This window comes from Pagrus pagrus (genome assembly GCF_965226575.1).
Source record: "Pagrus pagrus genome assembly, chromosome: 14".
Classification (NCBI taxonomy): domain Eukaryota; kingdom Metazoa; phylum Chordata; class Actinopteri; order Spariformes; family Sparidae; genus Pagrus; species Pagrus pagrus.
The window spans coordinates 7942411-7969071 of record NC_140198.1 but is presented as its reverse complement, the minus strand read 5'-3'; the positions used below and the strand labels follow the sequence as shown (position 1 = coordinate 7969071).

Sequence of the window (26661 nt, the reverse complement as noted above, 5' to 3'; positions counted from 1 at the left end):
TTAAGCTCTCGAGGAGATGGAGGGTTAAAGAGACGGTTCACAGAAATTACAGACACACTGCTCCGTGGATCTCTGAGGCTGGTGTCTTTAAACCTAAACAAAACTATCCGCCAGGCTCGACGACACTGGAGGTCGCTGTGAACAGATGACTGTCTGGTCTTTTGATGCCTGACAGCCACCACTCACATGCTGGGGTAGTTCTCAGCGTTCAGGCCGCAGAGTGACAGCTCACCTCGATGTGGATGCCCTCCTTGGGTTTCTTGCGGTAAAACAGGCCTTTGATGTCGAAGCTTGGGCACCGTGTGTCCTTGTGAACTGGTGAACGAACCCTCTCTCCTTCACAGTTGATGATCACGTAGGGATCTACAGCTGAGGGAGGAGAACGTTTTGAGATCAGGAGCTGATCACACAGTGGGATGGATTTGTCTGCGTACATCTACCTCAGATAATAAATGTATAATTTCGTTATCAGTTCATCTTCAGGTGGTAAGTTCAATAAATTTCTTGCAAACCATAAAGTCTTATCAACACTGGACTTGAAAAGAAAACAAACATCACCTGAACTAATTTTATTATCACAGCGTTTTAGATCTTTGTCAAGGTCTTTGTTTTTCTTAAGTTGTATTAATTAATCTGACAATCGTTTTCTCGATCAGTAGATTTATATAGTTCCTGTCCTGCAGGTCAGATTGACGTCTACAAGTTGCTTGTTTCCTGCAGCCAACTGTTGAAAACTTGATGATTATCAATTTTCAATCATATAAAACAAAGAAAAGCAGCAAATTCTCACCCTTGAGAAGCTAGAAACAAGTAATATTTGGCAAAATAAAGAAAAATGAGTCGATCAACATTCATCATAAAGTGTCTAAAAAGATTGAGAAGCTCCGTTCTGCTAATGACGTCAAACCTAAATGAGTCATAATTCATCAAAAATGATTATTTGTCTTATGAACAAGTGTCTGATCAAACACTGCAGACTGTCACTTTATTAACAATGTTCCAGTTAAACGTTCCCTGTTTACTTTAATTGGAAGTGCTCAGTACAGAGTTTTGTTAATTACAAGAAGAACTCATTGGCCTTAATTTGTACGGATGTCAGGGAGGGGCTGCTGGCGCCCTCCGATTGGTGTTTTTCCCCCTGAGCTTTGGTAATATATGTAAAGTCTATGGTTGGGAAGCTGTTTGTCTACATTAATTTCACCTGATTGAAGTCTGGGGACTGAAATGTTAATAAGTGATTGACGGAGTGCAAACCAATCTCTTCAACTACACCTGAACTACAATATCATAGTCACACTCTGCTGGAAATTATCTAATTTTACTGAAGTACTAGTACTTTGCTTGAAAGGTAACTCCACCAATTTTACACATGACAGTGTTTACAGGCCCGGGGGGAGTACGACTGCATATGTGGAAAAAGTAGTATAAAGCCTTTTGTGGCTCCAGAGGAAGCCTCATGTAATCTGATAAATTGCCTCCAGTGTTGGCACTCAGTGGCTCCATTGCATTGTGGGTAATGTAGGCTCCAGGTTTTGGAAAGGAAGAAGAATGTGTGGGGGAAAAAAAGCCAAAATCTCTGGTTGTGTTGTATCGATTTTCATCACTTATTGTTAAATTGTACGAAATGAGCCTAACAGTGATAGACCAGTGGACTGCTTTTCGAAACCTGGCATCTACATTACCCACAATGCAGTGCAGCCACTGAGTGTCATGATAGGAGGCAATTTTTCAGATATGCATTTGTACCCCACAAGACCTGTGAACGCACTTTAATGTGTAAAATTGGTGGAGTTACCCTTTAAAGCCACTATGTGGAGGATATCAACATTCCTGACCTTGGTGCCACCCGGTGGACACTGTGGCAGTCACCACGAGGATCTGACCCGGTAATACACAATGAATAATCTGACAGCACTGCAAGGACTGCATCAGTTTTCATTAGGATTGTCTCATTTCTACGTTATTATGACATCAGAATTATGAGCTATAATTAATCTACACATAGTGGCTTTAAAGTTGGGTAAAGTGTAAAAGTTAAAGGTTTGTGCACACAGGAGCTATAAGGGGGTAAAGACTGTTTACTGCAGACTACAGCTACATAAGCGACTACAGTTTCAGCAGATGGTGCTGTGGTACCTCGTGCTTTGCTCAGAAGTCTTTCCTTACTGGGATTGAGGCAGTGAAGCTCTGTGGGTGTTCACACGAGTTTACAACACAAGAACGTAAACAACAACGTGCAAAAACAATGCACCAAGTCGAGCCGGGATACAGCTCTGTGCACACTGGTCCTACCTCCATTGGAGTCCTGTCCCTGCAGACCCTCAGCGTTCAGTACATGGACCTGAGTGACCAGCTGAGGGTAGCCACACATCCCCGTCCAACATGTCTGAGGAGGCTCGTCCAGAGTCAGCTCTCTGGGAGACAAAGAGTGGACGTGACTGTTAGAGAACTGAAGAAGCCAACTGGAGTGAAGTGCTTTACTTTAATCTATCCTGCATTAGACCTTCCAGCCAGTGTTTCTTGAACAGTATACACGAGAGCCAAATTAGTATGCAGTGACACAAACTAAACTACACAACAAAGTCCTTGTCCTGGGAACTAAAATAAGAGCAGAACTTGAAAGTCTGCCGTCTTCTGGGAAATGAAGTCAGAAGAGCAGCTAGCAGAAAGTGGGAGTTGGTCGATGGCTCCGCAGATAAAGGTTCGCAGTGTTTAAAGGTTGCCTTAAAACAATATTCAGGTGCCCATTTAAAATGTTTTTGTAGTATTCCCGCCGTTCAAACTGGCCATCAGAGCTGCAACGATTAATCTATTAATCATTTTTCATCAACGATTTTGCTAAAACCATCACAGCCCACGGCGTCATTCGACCATCCACCCTGACCGCCTGGACGGCCCCAGAGAGGAAGAGAGTCGGAAGAGAGTCAGAGTGCTAATCCAGCGTGGTTCAAGGCTGCTCCTGGCTAATGTCCGGTCACAGGAAAGGGAAACAGACAAATAGGACTTGTGTCTCCCCCACAACAACTCAGATGAAGCTGCTGAACTCGACAGGTGGACCGCGTTTGTAGCCGACGGAGTGCAGGACTACAGCTGGACGAGGAGAGGTGGACTCTGTGTTTATAACATCGATGCTTGGTGCTCACACACAGTCAAAGTCGATGGACAGTGTTTGCTAGATGTCTGACTTTTGATATGAAGATGCTGACCACATTCTCATCACTGTCTTGTTGCTGATGTTTAAATTCACCTTGACGCAGATTCAAAGGATGCACAATGTGTTAATGTATATTTCTATATTAGTACCTGTAGGTACAATCTGTAATTTGTGTAGCCTGAAGAAAAAAAAATCTAAATCATCTGATTCCAGCTTCTTAACCCTGATATTTCTACTTTCTTTCCTCCTCTCTGACAGTGAACTGAAATACCTTTTGGTTGTGGACGAAGCAACATTTGAGGACGTCATCTTCGGCTTTGAGAAACACTGAATGACATTTTTCCACCATTTTCTGACATTTGACTTTATCATGACAGCTTCTAACCATGTGAATAACTCTCTCATCGCTGTCACTCTCGGTGCTGCTCTTCAGTAGATTTAAACTGTTAGACTTCTTGTGTTCAGTGGTGAGATATCAGATTTACTTGCAGTCTGAAGGCACATCAGTGAAGACACGGAGCAGGAAGTCGCCCTGCTGCCCGGGGTCAAAGGTTGTGGGAATGATGACGTAACGGCCCTCCTTCAGCTCCTTCCTGAGGAAGACGCAGCGGGAGTTGATGTAGATGGAGCCCGCTACTTTCTGCTGGGCTGAGTGCATACGGTACTTCCGATTAAGCTCCACCTGCAAGATGAGAAGAGGTTCAAGACAGGAATCTGTCTGTCTGAGGTATTTGTGCCTCGTGTGTGTGTTTTCTGTGTGTGTTCCTACCCGGTGAATGTCAAAGCCTATGGCGAGGTTTTCCCCTTTGCCCTCTTTGGGTGTGGCCCTCTTTTCTTTTTGCTGTAAGCAGATCAGCACCTCGTCTTCCACCTTCTTCACATCAAAAACGTACTGTGGAGAGAGAGACCCCACGTCACACTCCAGCCCGGGTCACACATCTCTCTATAAACACACATGAACACAAGCACTAACCTGGGGGTTCTGCAGGAAGGTGGCCTTGTGATTGATGCAGCCTCCGGACCGGTTGCGAAGGGGGTCCTGGCGGTGGACCCAGGAGCCCCTCATCACCTCCTCCTCCCAGGTTTTGTGGATGCTCAGGTAGGAGGTGTTGATGAGGCGGCACAGGATCAGGTCCGTGAAGTACTGGCAGAAGTCGTCGAACGTCATCCTGCAGGAGGGCAGGAACAGGAGAGAAGAGAGCAGAGAGAGTGGATACCAACGAGAGGGAGAAGCTTGAAAGGAGAAAACCTTTGACAGGTTCAAAAATAGAGGAAATGAGACCAGGAACAAAGAAAAGGGTCACATGTTAAAGGGAGGTAAGGATTTCTGGTGCTGACATGGGATGAGATTAAATGTTGACAGATATGGGTTTTTAAAAAACTGTAGCATAACTTTCATTCGACCATTTTAATGCCAACAAACGCCCGAAATCTACAGACGGTCAGTGTTTCACCCAGGACTTTAAAACAAGAGTTAGACCTTCTGCAAATGACTCTTTTGTTTCTTGCTGTTTAATGAGCAGATCAGTACCACTCTCATGTCTACCACTCTCAATATGATGCTAAGCTAAGCTAACTGGAGGAAACCTGATTTTCATTTGTCTGATAGAGTGCATATTTCTCAAAACTGGTACAATCAGCCCAAAGTGTCGGTCAGTTCAGGTGAGAGGGTTCCCATACACAACAGTATTAATCAATTATTCAATAACCTGTACTCATTCAAATGTAACTTTCATTTCTACCAGGCCAGCACCGCATCAATAAATGGGTCTAAGATGAGGAGAAAAAAACAAAATTGCTTGCACTTAAACGGTTCTCACCAGAACTCGCCGTCGTCCTGCACGGTGACGCCGAGCTTTTCTCTCTCGCTCTTGCTCACCTTGTTCCACTCCTCCGAACTGCAGCGAGCAAAGAAATCAGAATAAAACACAAACCAATTAACGGCGAGATATTTAGCTGTGAGTCTTTCAACAATCAAAGTAATTGTGAATTTAAATTCTCTGTGTCAAGCTCTGATGAATAAATGATGAATGTGTCCGTCCCTCGTGGGCACCATCGTGTTAAAATCTCTGCATGTGTATTTGTTGGTGTGAATCATCGCTAAACATCAAGGTCCGATTTGTATTCACTGCTCAGGGGAAACAAGCACATTTACTGGATGCATTAGCTCTGTGTTTATGTCCTAGTATTTATGATTCACTGACAACGTCCACATCTCAACAGCCTGTCAGGCTCCATTTACAGTAACGGGTTTTAACAAACATATGAATAAATTATTCAGCGAGTGATTGAGGAAGAAGAGAGATGACTCACATCTCTTTAATAACATCTTTCTCTCTTTCTGGCCTGATCAATAATTCAGACTCCATTATGATCCTGCTTTACCACCTCCCTGTTTGTTTCACAGAGTCCGGTAGCTAACAATTTAAAGACAGAAATGTCGAGGGGGCAACTTTATCTCGGCCTTACCAATTCCCTTGTGTCGGGTTGCAGAAATGGGATGAAACGCTCTTGTCAGGGGAGAAATAACAGCTTTGTCTTCCTGATTGAAAGGCCACTTTTGCAAACCGGTCATTTCGATTCACCTAGACATATGAATTGAAGGGTTACTCAGCTCAATTTTGGCCCGTCTGTGATGATATCTGAGCCGCGCCGCCGTTGATATTGCCCTCTAAAAACAAGCTCCAACAGGGCCGAATGCAGCCATTCGTCTTTGCTCCGTGGCCCATTAGCTTGATTGCATATCCATTTTTCATTGTCTACATGACATTTCTCATTGTGCAGCTTTCTTGTCTAGGTTGTGGGCATTAAATATGGGCCAGTCTTTGTTCAGTTGTTTGTTGTTTACTCATTTATCACACACAAGCTCTCAGAGATTTTAAGGAGAGGAAGGGGACCAGTGCACATTTTAAAAATTAAATTAGCGAAATCAGTTAAATTGGTCCAGGTCGCAGTAAGGTCATGTAGGGAAGGAAGGACAAATGCATCGTTTGTGTTGTGCTGGAAATGTTCCACGTCTGACTCATCTAGATCACCGGGCGAAATTGGGACAGATGGATGATGGCGGCTCAATGAGCCTCAGTGGCCCTGTTCAGACCCGGTATTAACATCTGTCCTGAGCGATCCGATCACAAGTGGACAGCTGTAAGTACAGGTGGAAATGCCCCCAAGATGCTTTGAGGAAGCAGTGTCACAGTGATTGAGATCCAATCACTGTGACCACATTTCGAGGTGGTTTTGACCGCATGTGACCAATATTTAATTAATTTTTTTTGCAGTGTGTATGCACACGTGTCCCTCAACATACAATCCTCTGCAAACAAGAAGAAGCCACAACAACAGATCTGATTCCATGTGGTTCACTTTAAAGCAGATTACATGTTTGGGCCAATGTTAGCAGCAGATGCTTGTGAAAACACAGATCCGAACGAATGTCCCCAGAACACCTCAACCAGTCGTGATTTTGAGAACGAGAAACTTTAAAAACTTTGTGTAACGGCTACGGCAAATTCTAAAACATTATTAATTCAGCGTAAGTTGTTTCTTAAGATCTTATCCTGCTGGGGGTGGAGATGCAGCTCCTCACATGATCTCATGCGGAAACATTAATACTTTGTCGTGAGAAAAAAACTAAAGCAGCATGGGAAAACACTTGGGGGACGCGGTCGTGCATGCTTCCAGGATATCTCTCTCACCGGCTTTCGTGAAAGTACTGATGTAATGATAATTGTGATCGTCTAGATTTTAAATTCGGGTGGCCCAGTGAGTCTACGAGCAGGTCGTTAAAACTGGATCTGTGAAGCCTTCATTTCACATTACCTGATAATCTGGGCTGAGCATCGTTACCGATGATCTTGGACCAGATTTATCCTCCGATTGTCAGTAGGGGGACGAATTGCGTACACTTATTTATCATTTATGAAAGAAAACAACATTTTATTGACTGTTAACATGTCAAATTTGACAAATACATTAAACAGTAACCAAAGTAGGCTACTGCTTTGTTGAATGTGGAGAAAGTCGCCAGACTTCCTTAAAAAACGCTGCAATTTTGTTAATTGTTGCGTTAGGAGAGACTTTATAAACTTTGTCAAAAACTGTTGACGATAAATTCTTAATCATTTGGGCCTTCTTGTAAATTCGGCAAATGTCAGGTGTGTTAAAAACTTAATTTTCTGTTTGTCACATTCATGTATGTGTTCACTCAAGATACACGTTAAAGCCAGATGTGAACTGACGGGCTCAGAGCTGTCCACTTGTAATCGTATCACCGGTAATAACAGGCCCTCAGTGAGCCTCAATAAGAGGAGATGAGCTGCAGTGGTCTTCCCGTGCCTGTAGGTGGCAGTATTGTAGTTACCTGTCACTCCAGGGGCCGCTCCACTCCTTCTCTCCCCAGGGGTTCCTCATCCGGATCATATGCAGCTTCTCCGATTTGAAGAAGGCCAGCAGTCCGTGACCTAGCCGCACTTTCCGTACGTCTGTCACAGCGTAGGCGTGACCTTTGACCAGGCCACAGTCCAGCCGTGCCTCCATGTCCTCGATCGTGGTCGCCTGCAAAAACAGCAAAAACAGGCCGGTTGAAAACAGATGCTTTTGTGGATCTCTAGAAATATGTAAAAGAGGGAGGCTGGCACAGTTCCCTGGGAAATTATAAACAGGTAGGTGTTTAGTAAAAGGCAAACAGGGACACTGTTGCGGTTTGCAGTAGAAACACAAAAAAGCTCTGCTTCTGAGGGAAATGAAAACAGAACGGAGATATTTGCGCCTTTATTACAGAGAGTAGAGAGATGATGGGAAAACCAAAGACAGGGAGATGCAACAAAAGTCGCCGGCAGGACCAAAAACGTAGGTACTGGGAGCACATTTGGAGGAGGGTGTATTTCGGCGAGTGTATGTGACGGAGCAAATGTGATGCGACACTTTAAATTTGACCGAGGCACCATTTGTGGAGAGGAGAGAGTCATTAGGCGGCGTTGTTAGAAAATTGGTTCTTCGATCTAATAATTATGTGTTCAGTGCACTTGGATTTTCTTGTGACACATTACTCTGCAAATTCCAGACATAATTATCCTCACAACAGCCGAGAGCCTGAATAACATGGTACACAGAGAGCCAAACAGACGGACAGGACAACAGATCTAAAACACTGGTTTGTTCAAATGAAAGCTGTTGGAAGGAATACTGATCCCACTGCCCATAAAAGACCAGGGAGTCATGGTGGTGTAGTGAAGCCCTGGCTGGGATTACACTCTGATTATATCACACAATCAACGTAATTTATAGCCCCAAGATACCTTGCATGAGAGAGTTAACGGTGTGTGTCAGGTGTCTTCCCTCTTTTGTCAGAGGTTTGGGGAAAATAAATAATGTGCTCAATCTAAAATTGGTCCAGAATCCAAAAGTAAATTGATGTAAACACTCTACTCTTTACCTTTACTGTCCGTTATCAGCCACATTACACCATTTCAAGCTCTGTGACTGGATGTTTCTTGCCAAAATGCGCCTTGGGAGTCATGTTTAATTTCTAGATCGAAGACTTTATGTACACAATCTTTGAGGTTAGTCTGAAAAGTGAAGCCGATGCGGAAGTGTCTTAAACCTGCATTCTTTCTAATGCCCAGCAGGAGGCGACGCAAGTGGTTTAAAAAAGAAGTCTGCCTGTGTGTAAGAGAAATGAGTAGCATATGATAAAACGACCTTACTCCTCACTTGATTTATTACCTCAGTAAACAGTTTACGGTCTCAATCAAGTCGTCTTCAACACAGCTTGAAGTTTATTTGCCCCACTTGGTCCCAATTTGGTCCCATTTAGAATAAAATAGAAGATAAAGCAGGGTATGCTTTAGGGCTACCTTGTGATTGGCAAGTCACCACCATATGTTTGATCCCGACTTCCACTCTCTCATCCATAAATGGTCACTTCTGACTCCATAAAACCAAGATGGCGACCCTCAAGCAAAAGCCCAGGAAGAACGGCAGGCTTTGAATTTTCAAACGATTACGTCATGTGTTGCACTTGGAGGCAAAGACTTTTCCCCATAAGCTTACAATGTGAAAGAAGTGGCTGTAAAATGGTGGCTAATTGTTTTAGCATCACACAACCCTTGCAAAATGACTCATCACGTTCATAATTTGATGCCATTTGGTCCGATAGCATTCAATTTAGCCAGGCGCTAAACCGGATGTCAGCTGGTCCAAAAAACTCCTCCTTCTTGTATCTTCTTAAGTCCTCTTAAAAAACGGGTCTCTCTTTTTTATTTCGACACAAATGCATGCATATTAGATTCAAGGTAGGTTTTCCAAGGGTTGTTTTCAGGTCAGGTCCATATTTTGGACTTCATCTTCATGCATTTCCCTCGTGTTAATTCCCGCCTTTTCCCCCCTTAGTCTTTCCACAAGAGATGAAAATGAAATGAGAGAAACAGCAGACCGGCCTCGGGTCTCCCAGAGGGTTGGTGTTGAATTCACACATCCTACAATAACAATTCAAGATTGAGAAGTACAAGCCAAAGTAATAAGAACAATGGATAAAAGTGGAAAATTCATTTTTGTATGGCGCTGGTAATGTTCGCTGAGCTCTCATTACTCTCGCAGTTGAATAATAGACCCTCCAGTGTAAAAACTCATGCATATAAAAGAGCCATGTCATTTAAAAATTGAACTGCACCTGACTCTGAATCACAATAAGGGATTGTGAATTAGCTGTTGCTGGAGCAGGACGTCAGGGAATAAGATTGGCGTGAAGCATCAGACTAAAGGCCAAACTGTGAAATTCATACAACAGCATACGCTTGTTTTCTTAACAAGCCGATGTGAGTTCAGAAGCAGAGCGGCGAAAACCTCTGCAGGCGAGTCAAAGGTTTCTCTGCCTCAGATTCTAAAGCAATAATGTAAAACTGAGATTTTAATACGGTACTATAAAACAGTTTTCAAATGTTTTTGCTCATGCCGACTGCTTCCAGTTGTCTCAGCTGATCAAAAACAAACAATACAGGGATTTTCCAGAGAAGTTTGTGATTCAGATGCAGGGAATGTTTGAGGAAGCAAAACAGCTTTGTGTTTGGAGAGGATCGGTTTTTAAGTCACACTGGCTGCTCAATCACACGCTCAAGGAAAGATCAACAAGCCGCATTCTGATCAAAAGTGATCCAGTCACACAGTATCAATATGCCGTCTGTATCCATAAGGATCTAAGGATAGATGACATCATATGCAACACAGGTTGTGATACTCTTCGTGGAAAGTGTGTGTGTTTGGCAACACAACTGATTTGACTTGTATCTGGATATCTTATCTAGATATGGAAACATGCATGTTGATAATGCAGGTGTAGCGACCAGATCAGCCAGAATACATCTAGAGGTGGTCTGCTTTGCACTGTGATCCAGATATTTTGAGACTCTTCAAGCATTAATATCATTTGATATTCACTGAGAACTATTCAACAGTTCTTCTGAACACTGTTGGGCCTTGGCAGAGGTATGCACTCTACTGAGACAGGTGTGAATATAGTCCGGACAGTGTGACGGCAAATGTTAGAAGGTCACTTAACTTTTCCTGCTATCCCAAGCTCCCCATCGAAAAGCTGTGAACGACTGTAAACCCATTTAATCTCTCAAAAATCTTTACCTGCATCGTTTTATTCCACGAGATTCACCCACATCGAGTTCCAGGCACACAACGACTGTTAAAGTCCTTCTTGTACACCCACTTTCTCCATCTTCCACACAAAAGTGCTTTGGTTTGTAGAAAATGTCAGCCTCACCACACACTGAGTGGGTTCAATGGCCTCCCCTTGAACCCTTTTTCACTTAAATGTACCATTAATGCATGTGCCTCAGTGTAACAAGAACCCATAACCGTACCCAGGCTTTGTGCAAATATTCTGGAGAGGATAAGGAATGCACATTGTCATCAAAACAGACAAATCAGAAGTGCGCGCTGTTCATTTGTGTGTACCTCACGTAATCTCACATAAATTACTGCGAGACACTGAAGAGCGTTTGAAAAGAATTTATGCAGAGATTTGGCACTAAAGGAGGCTGCTGTCTTTGCAGCGAGACACAGGCAGCGAGTGTCTGCACAAAGTCAGACACCACAGACAGAGTTTATTCATGTCTGGGTTTTCAAATCATAGCAGAAAATGCTCCAATTACGAAAGGGCTCCGGGGCACGAGAGGTCAGCTTTGGTGGATTAGACAATTTCCAGAGAAAAGGTATTGAAATGCTGCAAAGTGTGCGAGCATGGTTTGTTAAAATGTCAAGATGTTACGTAGATGGATTTGAAACAGACATTTGTGTTCTGCTGCTCTGGATGAATTGTTTTAACTCTGGTGGTCATCGGGACAGAATTTCAATTTAACGAAGGTGGTGAGGATGAAGATCAGGGCGTTCTTCAGTAGATGTTTCAGGTATCTGTACTGACATACTGACATATTTGTACTTTCCAACCTACATTTGAACACAAATTCACTTACACTTTCAGAACAGGCTCCTTACTTTAGTTTAAATGCATTTGAGGGGAATTATTGATTATTTTTTATTTTTGCATCATTGCACGCTGCCTTCCCAACATCACAAGACTTAATCAGACGGAGAGGGAGAGTGGAATGGGGTTGAAAAGGCGTGTTGGTGACCCTGCAGCCCTCTGCCTGGATTTTCTTATTTTCTCACTTTGTTGCTGTTCGGGATGCTTTACCAACCCAAAATCTGACGTCCTGGAAATGAGACTCAACAATCAACTATCTTTGTGGTGCATTCAGGAACAGCTAGGACAAATCCTACCGATGCTACCTTTAAGTTTAATAGTCTTTATATTAATATGACATGGGCTTCAGTTAGCTTTGCATAGAAATGGCCCGTAGAAACGTCCTTCAGAGGGATAGTTTTTTTATCTCTACTTCTACTTGAGTGTGTACTTTTGCCACCTCTGGTTAAGATTATATCGAATGCTAACTTTACCAAACTTGCTAACACTGGCATGTTACCATCATCATTGTAAGCATGTTAGCATGCTGACATTAGCATTAGCCCAAAAAGGGAAAAGTTCAATGCTTCTTTTGTACCACATTTCATATGTAACAATTGAGAATAAAACTGATTTTTAAAGGAAAAACTGAAGGAATCTTGAGCTAAGCAGTGAGGTACGATCAGCCCTTAGCTTACCCTGATGGAGCAGCTGATGAGACCGTCTCTGTTGTGGACTTTGAGAACCCTTTCAAACAGCTGGTTTCGGGCCACCTCGTCCGTCGCCATCTGACCCTCCAGCAGGTCCACCGGCTCTGAAACACCACCTGTGAAATCCACCAGCGCGTCGGCAGTGTTTCCCCCATCCAAAGCCTCGTAGCAGCCATAAACCCTGCAGGAAGTGGAGGAGAGCCGGTTTATATTCACAAGACTGCAACGATAAGTTCAAGAAAACAATCTGCATGTTAATGGAAATTCATCGTCATGTCATCTTTTGTCTGAATGCTGATAAAGACAGTCTGTTCAGTGCACGTTGACTTTGTTTGAGCTTGAGACTGTTGGACATGAATGGTGTTTTTCAAAGTTTCCACTTATGTAGGCAGAAGTTTAAGTCATTAAATTCAATACTCAAGTTTTTGGGTGTCTGTGACCCTTCTCTCAAACTGGATCTGTGTATCTGCTGGCTCTGGTACTAACTTGGCGTAGGCCTTCTCCACCAGGGCGCTCCAGAACTCGTTGCTGTCGTTGGAGTGGCAGTAGACCAGCTGGTTGTCCACCGTCGGTAGCCGGTCGTCAATCACCACGTCCACCCACTCACCGAAGCGCCAGAAGCGAAAGTGGAAAATCCCCGCGTACGAGTCTGGCTTCTCCGTGTCCCACTCCTGCTCCTTCCAGTCGGGAATGACCTGGAGGAGGAAGAGGAGGATGGAGGAGGAGGAGGAGCAGAGGGGCAGGTAAGCCAAACAAACAACCGCTGGTCCATGGAGCATAAAAAATGTCATGGTGGAGTGGGCTGCCGGAGTGAGCCGGCGTCCCCTCATGTCTGCTGATGCATTTAGGATTAGGGGACGAATTTATCACCTTGGCTCTCCCAGTCATAAATCCAGCTGTAATAGGACATGGGTGAGAGCTAATAACTGTTTGACTGCACTGTGTGTGTGTGTGTGTGTGTGTGTGTGTGTGTGCGCGCGTGTGTGTGTGTGTGTGTGTGTGCGCGTGTGTGTGCGTGTGTGTGTGTGTGTGTGTTTCAGCTGCCTGCATTTTCTATGGTCCAGTGAAACCCCTATAGCCCAGCCTCCATTTTGTGAACTGTGGTTATTATTTTGACAAGAGGTGAGAAACAAAACATACAACACAGTCACACAAAGTCTCAGAACACACAGCTGTCTGTAAATGGACCCACTGCTGAAAAATAAGTCTACCAAAGGTACATAATAGATGGCTGAAACATAATAACACTCATTAACTGTACCTTTATAAAATTACTCACCAAGATTACTTTTAAGTTGCTGAACTGACTGCATGCATTTACTTTATATTCCTGTCATGTCCTTTCCTCATGTAGCTGAAAATGTGTATAAAGTTTATTTTATCTCAAGAAAGGCTCATCATCTGATAGCTGTGCCAGCTTAAAGGGACAATTCACCCGTGATTTGCAGATATCAGCTGTAGAGATGTCTGTCTTCTCTCAAATTTAATGGATCTAGATGACACTCAAAACACACACACAAAAACATAAACAGCAATGTCCCTTTCCTGAAATCATGACCCGGTTACTCAAGATAATCCACAGAACTCGCTGTGAGCAGTTTCACGAAGGAACTATTTTCTTTCTCCAACTGTTTCACTGCACGGAAGGACGATTTAATCTACTTATGGACGAGGTGCTTGCCCTCGTGACAGCGCAGGAGGTGAACTTGAACCTCTCGAGCATGGTGTCAACTTCAGTGGACAGACGCTGTCTTTGAGAGCCGTTTCTAACAATTTAAGTTGGAGAACCATGTCCCAATCACAAGATGGTGGACCCCCAAAGCCTTGTCCACAATTCAATTTATTTTTGTAATTTTTTGAGATATGGCATCATAAATTCAAAATGGTGGAGGGTAGAAGAAATGCAACAAGTACCTCTGGAACGACTGTTAAATTATCTTATTCTAAGAAAACCAGACATGTAAAAATAAAAGTTTTTTACAACTAAAAAAGAAAAAGGTGTTGATGTACAAAATATATTTTGTGGTATAAAAACACAGACAGAAACCATATATACCAGATATTGTTATATTTCTGTTTGGTCTGCTAACATTAGCATTCATTCGGTTCCCACAGTGTCCGTCCACCTGATGAATGTAAGCTGATCCTTTTTTAATCTCCATTACCTCCAGAGAAACAGTGTCTGCGTCTCGTTGCTAAATGTTAGTCCATCTGTCTTCTGGTGCTGAGCAGGTCGTGGTTTAATTTCCTGCATTATGTCATGTTGTGATTTCTCTTTAAAATTTATGAAGTGTTGCCCTCCCACTGTGACTCAGTGTCGTAACAGAGCACCCAACCTAGAGGCGACCTGGGAAAGGGCGCCTGTGAAACCTTCTCCGGTGTGAATGTGGCATGCGGTAAAAACTGCAAATGATGCAGTGAGCGACACCACATGTGAATCCACTGACAGTGTTCCAGCGGGTGTCCTTGGAGATGTCAAGGTGCGCTAACTGAACAGCAGTTCCTGTCAAACCTCTCTACAGGAGGTGACACTCTGCTGATGGAGAGAATCTGGCCTCTCCAGAGGACCGGCTCTGCGAGGCAGCAACAGCTCCTTTTAAAGGAGGAGGAGGAGGGGGAGGGAAAAAAACAAAGCACTGCACCACAGAAACCTCAGAGTCATTTTGTAATCCTTCGGGAGGCAATCTCCCCTGCACTCCACCCTGCTACTGCTTACTCTCTGACTCTGCACTGTGGATAGAGAGAGAACAAGGGCTCCATCTATCAGCTTTCATCTGGGCCAAGTGTCGCTATGCAGCAACTGAACTCTGGTAGGTAAGTGACCTGACGACCGACCAGAAACACAAGCAGAAGGCACTTTGGCTTCTCTCAATAAGGGGAATAAAGAGGCTTTCCCCTTCAGCTGATGGAGCGCACATCTGACATACAAGTGGGAAACTTCCTCTGACAAAACATTTTCACATCATTCAGCCAAACCTCTACTTGGTTAGTGAGTCAGTCCTTTCAGAAATTCTTAAAGTTTCAACCACAACAATTACAGTAAAACATAGAGGCTGTTCACATTTGGTCTTTCTATGTGTCTTGAATGATCCAATCACAAGAGGACGGCTATAAGCCTGTCAATTTTTTACACGAACAAAGATATATCTGTATGGATAAAGTTTGCCGAATTAACAAGCAGGCCAAAACAGTTAAGAATGTGTTGTGGACAGTGTTAAACAAACTGTATAAAGTCTCTTCTAATGCAACAAGTCTCAAAATGGAGTGTTTTTTTAAGGGAGTCTGGGAACCTTCTCCATGGACGACGAAGAAGTTGCCTTTATAAGTTACCACTTACTGTACTTGTAAAAATTTGACATGTTTATTGTTAGGTACAGGTTAGGTGTTGTCTTCTTTCATGAATTTAGTATAAATGGTTAAAATCAGGTGTCTTCAAACAGCTGTTGGGAGGTAAGAAGCCCTTTGGACACAAAGACAAACCGGCTGGAACAAATTTTTTTTATTTAAAGCCGAATTTACAAGAATTACCCTGCTTATCCGTCCTGATGCTAACAACTCATATTCAGCAGAGATGGTGTGATACATGCTGATGCTTCTTGGTCCTTCACCTGCCGCTCACGTCTCACAAAGCAGTGTCACACTGTGATGTTTTTGACCTGAAATCGTGCTAGAAATAATAATCTTACTAACTTTGTTGTGGTTAACAACAGACGATGAAAACCACAAAGCAATGGAGCAGAAAGATAAAAAAAAAAAAAACAATATGATAAAACAGAACTGGTATTTGTTTACTGGCTCCAAACTGTTGAAGCTTCCACATGAAATACAATCATAGCAATCGTTTCCTGTAGATCATACCAGTGTTTATATATCCCATTACAGTTTTCCAGTTATTGTACCTTGATATTTATTCATTTGCTACTCCAAAACAGTGACCCTTGATAAATATTTGCTGGTGTGTCCTCACTCTGAAATCAAAGATCCTTTCTTTGTCTGAATAGGATCTTGATTGCACAGCAGGTCATGTCAGGTATTAGAGTCAAGGATCTGTAACCAAGCAGAAACATGAGCCAAACAAATGTGTGACAAACAGAACTAAGCGGGGATCCCTGAGGGCAAACCCTGCGCCGTGGTTGCAAATGTCATTAGATCTTGTTGCTTAGCACCTCTGCTCTTCTGTACTTCTGTGTCGGACCCACCCTCTGCTATCGATGCTACGCAGACATGTACACATGCATAATGCACAAGCCTGCAGGCGAGAGCGCAGCGTAAGAGCAGGAAGAGGACACAGAGAAAGTGAAGAGGCTTAGTTTCGACAGAGCTGTCAATCTAATCCAGCCTTACAGTCAGAATCGACCTGTCAGCCCGCTGTGTCGAGCCGTCCAAACATGTCTACAGAGTTGGAGCTCCCCTTCCGGCCAGACAACCAGCTGACGGAGGTGATGCGCCTGCGGGTTCAGTCTCTGCAGCAGCGAGGCCAGAAGAGGCAGGACGGCGAACGCCTGCTGCTGCCGAACGAGGCCGTGTATCGACTGGACTTCCCCAAACAGTCCCTCAGGTTCTCCCACTGGACGGTGCAGCTGGCCCAGGCGGGACGCCTCACCATCACGGCCACCTCGCAGCTCTGGACGCCTGACCTCACCAACCTGATGACACGTCAGCTGCTGGAGCCCGCGGGGGCTTTCTGGAGGTCGCCCAACGATGCTGTCGATTCCGCTGTCCAGTGCTACGAGGCTGACGCACATGAGTTCGGCGAGAGGATCGCCGAGCAGGCGAAGGTGAGGAAGGTGATGTACTTCCTGTTTGCGTTTGCAGACGGCTGCAGCCCTGAGACTGTGGACAGCTCCATCACCTTCACGACGGATAGTTGAGACTTTACAGCTAAAATATTGGAGCTATACCTTCGTGAAACTCTTCTTTTGTGCTTGTTTTGTGTTTAGTTGAAGAAGAAAAGTTCATTTTAGGTTAAACTTGCATTTTTCATGTATGGATTACTTCCACTAATCAACTGACAATCGTTAAGGACAACACTTCACTCTCCATCCTTCTCTTGGACTCATTTACAAAGAAACTTGCTTCTGTTATTGAACTTCTAGATCACAAAAAGTGCTTGTTTGTATCTTTGTATCCTTTGATGTTGAGCTTAAAAACAGCGAAGTTCAAATAAATCCGACAATTCAAAAAGCTGTATCTGTATTCTCTTAATTAATGCCCGAACACGTCTCGTGTGTTGAGCCAACCTCTCCTCCTGTTTGACAAACAGCCCGCCCTGACGGGTTTAGCAGAAACGAGTCCCACATGAGATAATGGATAGAGACAGCGTGTATTTGTGTGTATGGGCTTGAGTATTCCCCAGTGGACGGGGGAACAGGTTCCTGCTGCCTCATCCGTCTCCGTCTTGCATGGTGACCCTGACAAACAAGAGAGAGAGGGGAGGCATGTGGATTTCATCTCTCAGCCTCCTCCTCCTCCTCCTCCTCCTCCTCGTCCTCCTGCAGGCTTTACACTGCGAACACTAACTGTGACTGTGAACGAGAAGACGCGTGTCAAATGAGGTGTGAGAGAAAAGAAAATAACGGAGATGTCAGGAGGTATTAGACTCGTTTCTTTCTTTGGTACAAAGCGTGTAACTAACTCGTCACCAGAACCGTCTATTTTTCTACAAACCTCCGTTTTTTTCTCTCTCCGGGTAAGAAGTCTGCACGTTCTCTGGAGTCTCAATTAAATCGATCTCGCCTCGAGCCTTGAATGCATAAATATAAATTATTATTGAGTGTCCTCATTGGTATGTGTCCTTTTGTTCACTGTTGCCTGTTATCCTTTGACAAGGAGTTAAACAAATGGACTGTGTTTGGGGGAAAATTAGCTCATCTTATTATGAGGTGATGATAAACAAAGATACCGCGATCGAAGAAAGGTAAGAGCTCCAGCTGAATGAAAGGCACTTTAAAGTCCGGCGAGTTTTGCAGGTAATTAACATGTACAAAAGCAATACAAAATAACAATGTTTTGTCTCTGCACTCAGGCTTTCACTGGGGATTAGTGTCTGCTCCGGTGAGACTTGGACCATTCCTCGTTTTGCTTTCACAGGAAGTGAATCTGGTGGCCAACGGGAGACGGTGAACAGACGAACATCTCTGCACAAAGGCTGCTTTAACTAACGGACTTCCACTAATTGTTCAGATCTAACAAACAGACTTCAGATAGCGGACGAACTTGACCGGCTCCCGACTCCCTAATCACAAACTGTGGTCCAATTTCAAACTACAAACCGACAACATGCAGCAAATCAAACTACAGGCACCGAGGTTCGGTTCCAGCCTGCAGGCCCATCAGGAGTTCTCCCTCGCTTTGGATTCAGAATAATAATTATTTTAATCAAGGCTGCAAAATCAGAGAAAAGCGTTTGGTTCTTTGCAACCGCTGAATATCCAAAGATTTTAACTGATATTTAACTGGTATGAAATTTGCCATTTCACCTATTATTTTCAGTCATTGTCATATGAGGAGAAGATGTATATACGACCAGAGGAAGTTAATTACCATCTGGTGTTTTAAGCGAATCACCTGCTAACCCCGGTATATAAATGACATTTGCCTCCACGCTCTAAAGAAGACCACAAGGCCGAAACATTAGCATGTTGTTGGACACGGCCAGAATAAATTGGTGAAATTGAGATTAGTCAACTCTGTCCTGAACCTGAAGAAGTGTGTGTGTGAGCCTTCATCCCTTTAGATATTCAGCAGCTGCAACATATTACTTTGTTTTAGCGCCACAATATCACATCCTCTCAAAGATTAAACATTTCCTTCTTTATTTCACATTTTAAGTAAAAGTTTGACATTTTGGAAAATAAGCGTATTTGCTTTCTGTTGGAGAGTGAGAAAGAAGATCAATAGTCTCCTGTAGTAAAAAAAAATACTCAAAAGTCATACTAAGTAACTGAAACTCACCCTTAAGATTAGTTCTTGTGTATAATTCTTAAAGTATCTGATATTAAATCTATTCACAGATAAAAAAATTTTTTTTAAAAAGGTCAATTATACTTTGTATTTTTACTTTATATATTGCTAATAAAATAAATTAATTAACCTAAAAATGTGCTACTTTGGCTTTGACGTGTTATAAAAACAGGAAAGTAACTAGTAACTAATAAATTAGTTACTATCAAAACATCAAATTAATGTAGTGAGGTAAAAAGTACAATACTTGTCTGTGGAGTGGAAGTATAAAGTCACAGAAAATGTAAATGCTCAAGTCCAAGTACCTCAAAATTGTACTTCAGTACAGTACTTGAGTAAATGTACTTTGTTACATTCCATCACTGCTGTCATTCAAGTGTCAGTCTTTGAGAATGAGACACAACAACAACATCCATTGATTTCTCCATGGGCAGATTTTCACCACAAATCCCAAATCCTTGATGTAAACATTAAAATGATTGTGAGTGAAACATCTCTGACTGAATCGATACTGAATCTAACCAGAGATCCAATCGGATCGGGACCTTGTGAATCAGAATCAGATCGATTTGGGGATTCAGTGGCTCTGCTGCTGTCTGTAACCTGAAATTTAACAGCGGATATGAAAATGGGTATTGATCTTCTCATCTAACACTCCACTAGAAAGCGAATGAGTGTAATTCCCAAAATGTCAAACTACTCCACTTTACAGAAGGCCGAGCCAACAGCACTCTGATTCACCAGAGTGCACCTGACATTTGATATCAAAATGTCTCATTCCAAACCCAAAAGAGGAATTGACCCGGAGGACAGACAGTTCGCCGAGTTAAATGCAACAGCTTCCTGTCTGGTCTCGTCTACAGTCTCAAGGGGCACGAAGCCATTTCCCAAAATGTTTAATATTTCTGTAACCTGAGCCGGACGTCCATCACCCACACCTCAGGTCACATGGACAAGCTATGAGCGGTGGTAACTTTCATCAACAAAGAGTGCTTCCTGCTTCAGAGAACCAGAATGAAATAATCAACCACAAACTGTCGAGGAAACAAAATAAAATAAAAATAAAGTAAAATAACTTGAAAACATGCAGCTCATTCGATATGGAGTTATTTGATATTGTGTGAGACCAGAGTGTCTGCAGGTATCAGATGCAGATGTTTTTAAGTTTTTCTAATTTATTTTTTATTTCTCAATTATTTTATAAAAGACCTTTATAAAACCAAGAATAAAAAGTATCTTTCAATTTACAATCAATTGATTCTACGTGTTTCAGTCACAAACAGGATCATCATGTAATTCAATCAAGTAAGTTTAGATAAAGAGCTTGTGGTTAATAAATACTCACAAATGCAAATTTAAGACTATTAAGTGACTTTGAAGATGTGCAGAACAGACACCACGAGTGTGATTGAGTGTTTGAACAGAGCTCGAGGAGCAGAGAGCAAACAGAGGGAGGACAGCGTGTTAGCAGGCCTGTATGTACACACCCTGTGTGAGCAGACTGTCACAACCCAGCGTCTCGCTACGACAGGCCGAGGCATCTTGTTTCAAATCCCATTAAACCTCAGTAATCACTTTGTTTCCTCTGTCAAGATGGACGCCAAAGAACATTTCAGAATAATCCTGACACCCGAAACTTCGGAGCGCAGTAGAGTTTAAATATTATTGTCTAATCTTCTGTTAACACAACACCACAAGTTTTGCACTGAAGTTAGTGATTTGTTTTGCCAATGTCCATGCAGGAGTTTAAATATTTATTCTGATCAGTGTGTAAAGAGCTCGCAAGACACAAAAAATCAGGCCAGATTGTGATGGTGTGGCGTTTCAGTTTTGTTGTTTCCTGTTTATTTTGAAGGTTTCTCTGTCGTGTGTCTGTACAGTGACCTTTTCCTGCCTGGGTTTCATTTGTTAATGAGTCCTTGTGTGTTCTCTCACTTGTTGTCAGTTTGCACTGTCGAGGTTACGTTCAAATGCAGACGCAGAACGGAGGACAAAAGTAAACTTTAATAAACTTACTGATGGTGGTAAAGGAGGCAGGCAGGGCAACAGAAAGTAACTAAAGACAAGTCCAACAAAGATTAATCCAAATGAGAGAGTCCAACCTAAGCTCAAAGGTTATATAAGTCAATAAACAATAATAAATAATAAAAGTACTGAAATTATTATTATCATAATCAACGGTCGACTTCTCTCTAATTTAACTACAAAATACAAAGCTAAAAAACAACTTTCCTGCTGTTGATCTTAGTTGCTAACGTAAGTCATGAAGAGGCGTCAGTGTTGAATCGAGACCAGTTAACATATGTAAAGATAAAACCAACATATAAATATTCCAGCATGTATTTAATGAAGTGCCTGCTTGAAATGGTTTTAATCTCTCTGTCCATTTGTGCGTCTGTCCATTCACTCTCTGTGCATTCATTCATCCACAGTTGGCCTCTCTCCTCTGAGCCCTTGCTAGCATTGAAAGCTTCCTCTGCTGGTTAGCGATGTGAAATGAAAAAAGCTGCTAATAAAAACACATTCACTACCCGCAGAAGCCAGGACATCCATCTCGCCTTAGTGCTTCCAGCCGGTCCTGGGAGACTCTCCTTTAGCCTCCACCAATCAGGCTTCGACTGACTGATGGAGTCTGCTGAGACCGGGGAGGCGGTGTGTTGCTGTAATGAGTCCTCTGGTGTTTACTTCTTATCATAATGGTTCCTAATGGACACTAAACACTAAATGTGGAATAATTACAATTGAGTACATTGAAAAAGCATTTTGGGAGGGAAGCAATGTCTTTTCCAATTATCTCCCAATTAGAAGTGGTCCTGTTTGTTAAAGTGTTTCCTCTTTTTAAAAACTTGCTCAAAAATTGGTTTCATCAACGGCTGGTGGTCGGGTTGACGTGGCGAATCAGCAGCAGACTGCAGCAACTATTTTCATAATCGATTCTTCAGTTTGAGTTTTGTTTTAAGGGGAAAAAAAGCCAAAATTCTCTGATTCCAGCTTCCTAAATGTGAATATTCCTGGTTTCTTTCCTCCTCAATGACAATAAACTGAATAGCTTTGTCTTGTGAGCATCAGAGTCGCAGCATTTTGTGTTATACGTGAAAAATTGATACCATGTTCATGCCTGTGAACTAGATACGAAGCTGTGGTCAGGTGTGCTTAGCCTAGCTTAGCATAATGACTGAAAGCAGGTGGAAACAGCTAGCCTGGCTCCGTCCAAAGTTTAAAAATGTGTCCACCGACGCTCTCAAGCTCAGAGATCAGTTAGTCGTATCTAGTTGATTTAATAAATAATTTAAGAGACAGACAAATTGTGATTTTACAATGTTACCACATCACCAGTCTTAATGCTAAGCTATGCTAACCGCATCCTGACTCAAGCTAAGAACCGAACACACAGACGTGAGGTTGGTATCGTTCTACTCTTCTCACTCTGGAAGGAAAAAAATGAGCATATTTCCCAAAGTGTTTAACTTTTTCTGTAGATGACGAGTTTGTCTGCACATAGACCGAGACAAAGAAAAGAAGAAGAAATCCACAACAGACACAAACTCATACATTATATACACACGCTTACCTTTTGCCATAGAGACTCTCTGGAGGCCAAGCTGGAGCAGGCAGCTACGAACCAGCAGTTACCCAGCTGTCCCTGATGTAAATCGTGTGCGCTGATGCCATCAACAAACAGGTGAGGGTCTTCACACAGCTCCTACACAACCAAACACACACAGAGAAGAGTTTAGTGTTTACCCTCCTGCAGCTGTTTATACATTTAATGTTTTTTTTATCATATCATTTTGGCTATATGTGTATATTACAGACAGACAGCTGTTGTGCATATTATGAACCATTAAAACCAGTTAAAATTAATCATTCAACCCATTTTATCAGACTTTCATTCTGAGGTACTGGATGAGTTTTTGTCCTTTATACTATTTCTCACTAGATAAGACAATTTAGCTGTATTTTGGCCCGTATGCAAATGCATGCTTTTTCCCCTGTGTCCTATAGAGGGCTTTGCCTCATAACAAGACTTAACCTTCAACCCCTAACAGCAACAGTGTTTTTGTAAACAAACTGGCATTTAAAGGGCTAAAATCCTAAAAAAAAAATCATATTAGGAAGCTTTTATCAGGACTGATGCTTGAAAAGATGCTAAGTTAAAAATAATATTAATATATAGTATTTTTAAGGCAATTGTTGACATGGAACATTTTTTTTGTACTACATGTGGTCTGAGTTATCTTTTCATTATTTTATACAGTTGCATGACAGTTAAAGGTCCTACTTGTGAGAGAAGTTTTGAGTCTCATTCCCAACTCGTCAGATACTGATGCTTTGGGATTATAGGACGGGTCGGCCACCATCCCTATGCGTCTTTGTTTGACGAGTTGGGAATGAGTTAAAAAATCTACTTTTCTTACAAACAGGTCCTTTAAAGTGAAGATGAAGCTCTCAGTTGAACCCAAGAGTAGGACTGTAGGTGCTCATACTAGTAATTTTATCTTTCTGTGAACGTATTCTTCGCAGAGTAAAAAAGCCTCTGAAAGTCGGTTTATGGTTTATAAACAGTGTGTACGGTCGGCGGGACAAGACAGAGAAGAGCGTAAATGGGTTATCGAGGCAAATTCATGAATCAGAAAGAGACCATCTGTCCTTATGCACCCACGTATCATATTCATGATCTTCTACTCGAGTGTGGGAGGGCTGCGTGCTTCTATGAAATCACATTTCCCGTAGCTGCTGCGCTGAGGTCCATTTTCTGCCACAATGTGTACAGACAGTCCTCTATTACCGCTAACAACACGGCGCTAAATGAGCTGCTCGCGATTCTTCTCTCTCGCATGTGTGCTGGACTCGCACATCTATCCGCATCCATACACACTGTACACACACAGCATCAGGCTTCCTGCGGTTCCTGTGATAAAGTGTGGGATGAATACTACGTGCTGCGAGTCGACACTCGACATTTACAGAGAGACACGCTGTCCTCCACTCTTTTGTCTGCACACAATGGCCACGCTTCAGCGCTAACGTGTGATAAACAAAAGGAGGGATGCCAAAACTGAGAATTATTCACATTGCTGAAAAAGAACAAAATATCTCAAAATATATACAGTACAAAACAATAGTACATATTAAAGTTGCACTGAAATTATGTTTTTTTCTGTGTAATCAGTTTAAATACAGTATCTCCATGATGTTTGTTCTGTTTTTTATTCATTTGGTCAAAATTGTAACTGTCATAAAGGACAAATCGAAGTTTTGTTGAGTTTTCTGCAGTAATAGCACAAAAAATGACAACATTCGTTCTTCAGGGGGCGTAAATGTTTTATTCCAACTGAAGTTTAATTGGTGCCACATCTGTGTGGGCGAGCACTAAAAGTAATTGATTACATTACTTCATAAATCACAATCGGCACAGGCAGTTAAGCAGCTCTATTCTGTGTTTGAATCTCAGGGTAATATAAAAGCCGCTGATGTTACAGAAGTCGTTGCTGTGAGTTTTCACAGTCTCACTGTTTGCCAGCATTAGGGATGCAAGTATTTTAGATTTTGATTGTACGATTATTGTATGAGGATAAATCAGGGTTTCACAGTTTAATGATTATAATGCATTCAGTTATTTGAAAACACTACGGACAGCAAGCGGACAGACAGACGACCCAAAAACATAATTCCTCCAGCCACAGCTATCGCCGACACGGAGGCAGGAAAATAATGTACCATTTTTTTGAGAGTGAGAACAGAAACACTCAGTGTAGCTGAGACTTCACGGTTAAAAAGCCATGACATTTTAAATCAGTTAATACTGAAATTGGTTAACTGCCACATCCCCAGCCATCACCACACCTGGATCCATGAGATAGAGACAGCTGACGTCATTTACCACCATTCATTTTCCAAAAAGCAGGACGAACAGTATTGAACTACAGGAGCTGCCGATATCTCAGCAGGTGTTGAAAACACATGAATAAAAATCGAAGTCTCGTGGGGATGACAAATGTTTGATATTTTAAATGGACAGACAACTTCAATAACTAACAGTATATAGCCAGTTTTTGTTCAAAAAAGAGGAAATACTGTCCTGTATCAAACATCGAGGGCTTTACAGAGTTATAACATGCCTCCGTTATCATCGCAGCACAGAAGTTAACAGCTTGTCTCCTAGCAACATCAGTCAACCACGGAAAACGCCTACCCAGAGGCCTGAAGCTGAAACACTGTTTGAACATTAAGTCAAAAAATTTGCTGTATCTTTTGTTGAGAAATGGAAAAATTTGCGTAACTAACATTTTTGTTTATACGAGGTTAATGTCACATCACAACCTCTTGATTTTACGATAAATAGCATCATTTCAGTGACTGGCCAGTATCTGATTTTTAATACACAGGTTAACACCAGCCCGATATAAAATACAGAACAACTTAATTTTTACTACAGCCTGCAGAGCTGCGCTGGCAGTGGCCGGGGTGTAAACAGTCTGTCTGTTTTCTGCTGTCTGCTTTATGGGACCGGCGGGTCGATGGGCACCTCGGCCATTACTCAACAGGCAGCGGAAAGCACAGCACCACTTAACAGCTCTTTATCTTTACACACTCAGCTGGGGTTAGGAAAGTAAAAGAGGGAGAACGAGGGAAGAAAGACAGATGTTACTCGTCATGTAACAGACACACAGCGGCTAAATACTGGACAGTCAGGGTCCGTTTGACCACCTCAGCTGGTGAATGTTTACATTTCTCAAGTTTATAGCATCTGGATGTGATTTAAAGAGGTCATATTATGCTTTTTGGGTTTTTGCCTTTCCTTTATTGTGTTATGTCATGAAAAGATCTGCAAAGTGACAAAGTCAGCAGCGTTACATACAGCTGCTACTGCTGTAATGGCGTTATTTTTGATCACACTACCTTGCTCAGAATGAACCGCCCTACTCTGCCTCTGATAGGCTACATCCTGCCTGTTGAGTAATGCACATGTGCAATTCTCACCAAAGATTGAGCAGAGGTGAGATGTCTCACTCTGAAGCTAAAACAGAGTGTTCAAGACACAGTGTGAAAAGGGATGCTGCAGTAATGCACGATATGAGAAAAAAATTACCAACATATATCTGCCTCAGCACATTGGTTCTGGTTTTCCAGGGCTACTACCTGTATGAAATGTTTCATATGGCCAGCAGGGGGCGACTCCACTGGTTTAAAAAATACAATTGTCCAATTGTATGTAAGCTAATGAGAAAATGACCGAACTTCCTGCTAGTTTTTCTTACCTCAGTAAACAGTTTCCTAATCAGTTTATGGTCTCAATCGCTACTTTCAAGTGTTCTTCAATACAGAACGATGTTAATTTTGTAAGTTTTGGTCTTGATAAG

The 26661-nt window shown here is 42.4% G+C and overlaps 2 protein-coding genes across 2 annotated transcripts in view; one reads left to right on the top strand and one right to left on the bottom strand.

Annotated features, from left to right (window-relative positions):
- The window catches only part of capn5b (calpain 5b), a 62127-nt gene that overhangs the window by 11678 nt on the left and 23788 nt on the right, over positions 1–26661 (bottom strand). The window contains exons 4-13 of the mRNA XM_084372836.1: positions 22869–23000; positions 12821–13029; positions 12323–12515; positions 7515–7708; positions 4975–5052; positions 4128–4323; positions 3924–4046; positions 3640–3836; positions 2293–2414; positions 233–369 (exon numbers count right to left, since the gene is read on the bottom strand). Coding sequence (XP_084228962.1) covers positions 233–369; positions 2293–2414; positions 3640–3836; positions 3924–4046; positions 4128–4323; positions 4975–5052; positions 7515–7708; positions 12323–12515; positions 12821–13029; positions 22869–23000 — 1581 coding nt within the window. The remainder of the gene's footprint in view (positions 1–232; positions 370–2292; positions 2415–3639; positions 3837–3923; positions 4047–4127; positions 4324–4974; positions 5053–7514; positions 7709–12322; positions 12516–12820; positions 13030–22868; positions 23001–26661) is intronic.
- On the top strand, positions 16395–17507 carry ompb (olfactory marker protein b). The gene has a single exon (XM_084372804.1). It carries the CDS (start codon positions 16723–16725, stop codon positions 17203–17205), a length of 483 nt encoding a protein of 160 aa, XP_084228930.1. The 5' UTR covers positions 16395–16722; the 3' UTR covers positions 17206–17507.

Coding starts and splice junctions, on each gene's coding strand:
- ompb (XM_084372804.1), top strand. CDS start 16,723: ATGTCTACAGAGTTGGAGCTCCCCTTCCGGCCAGACAACCAGCTGACG.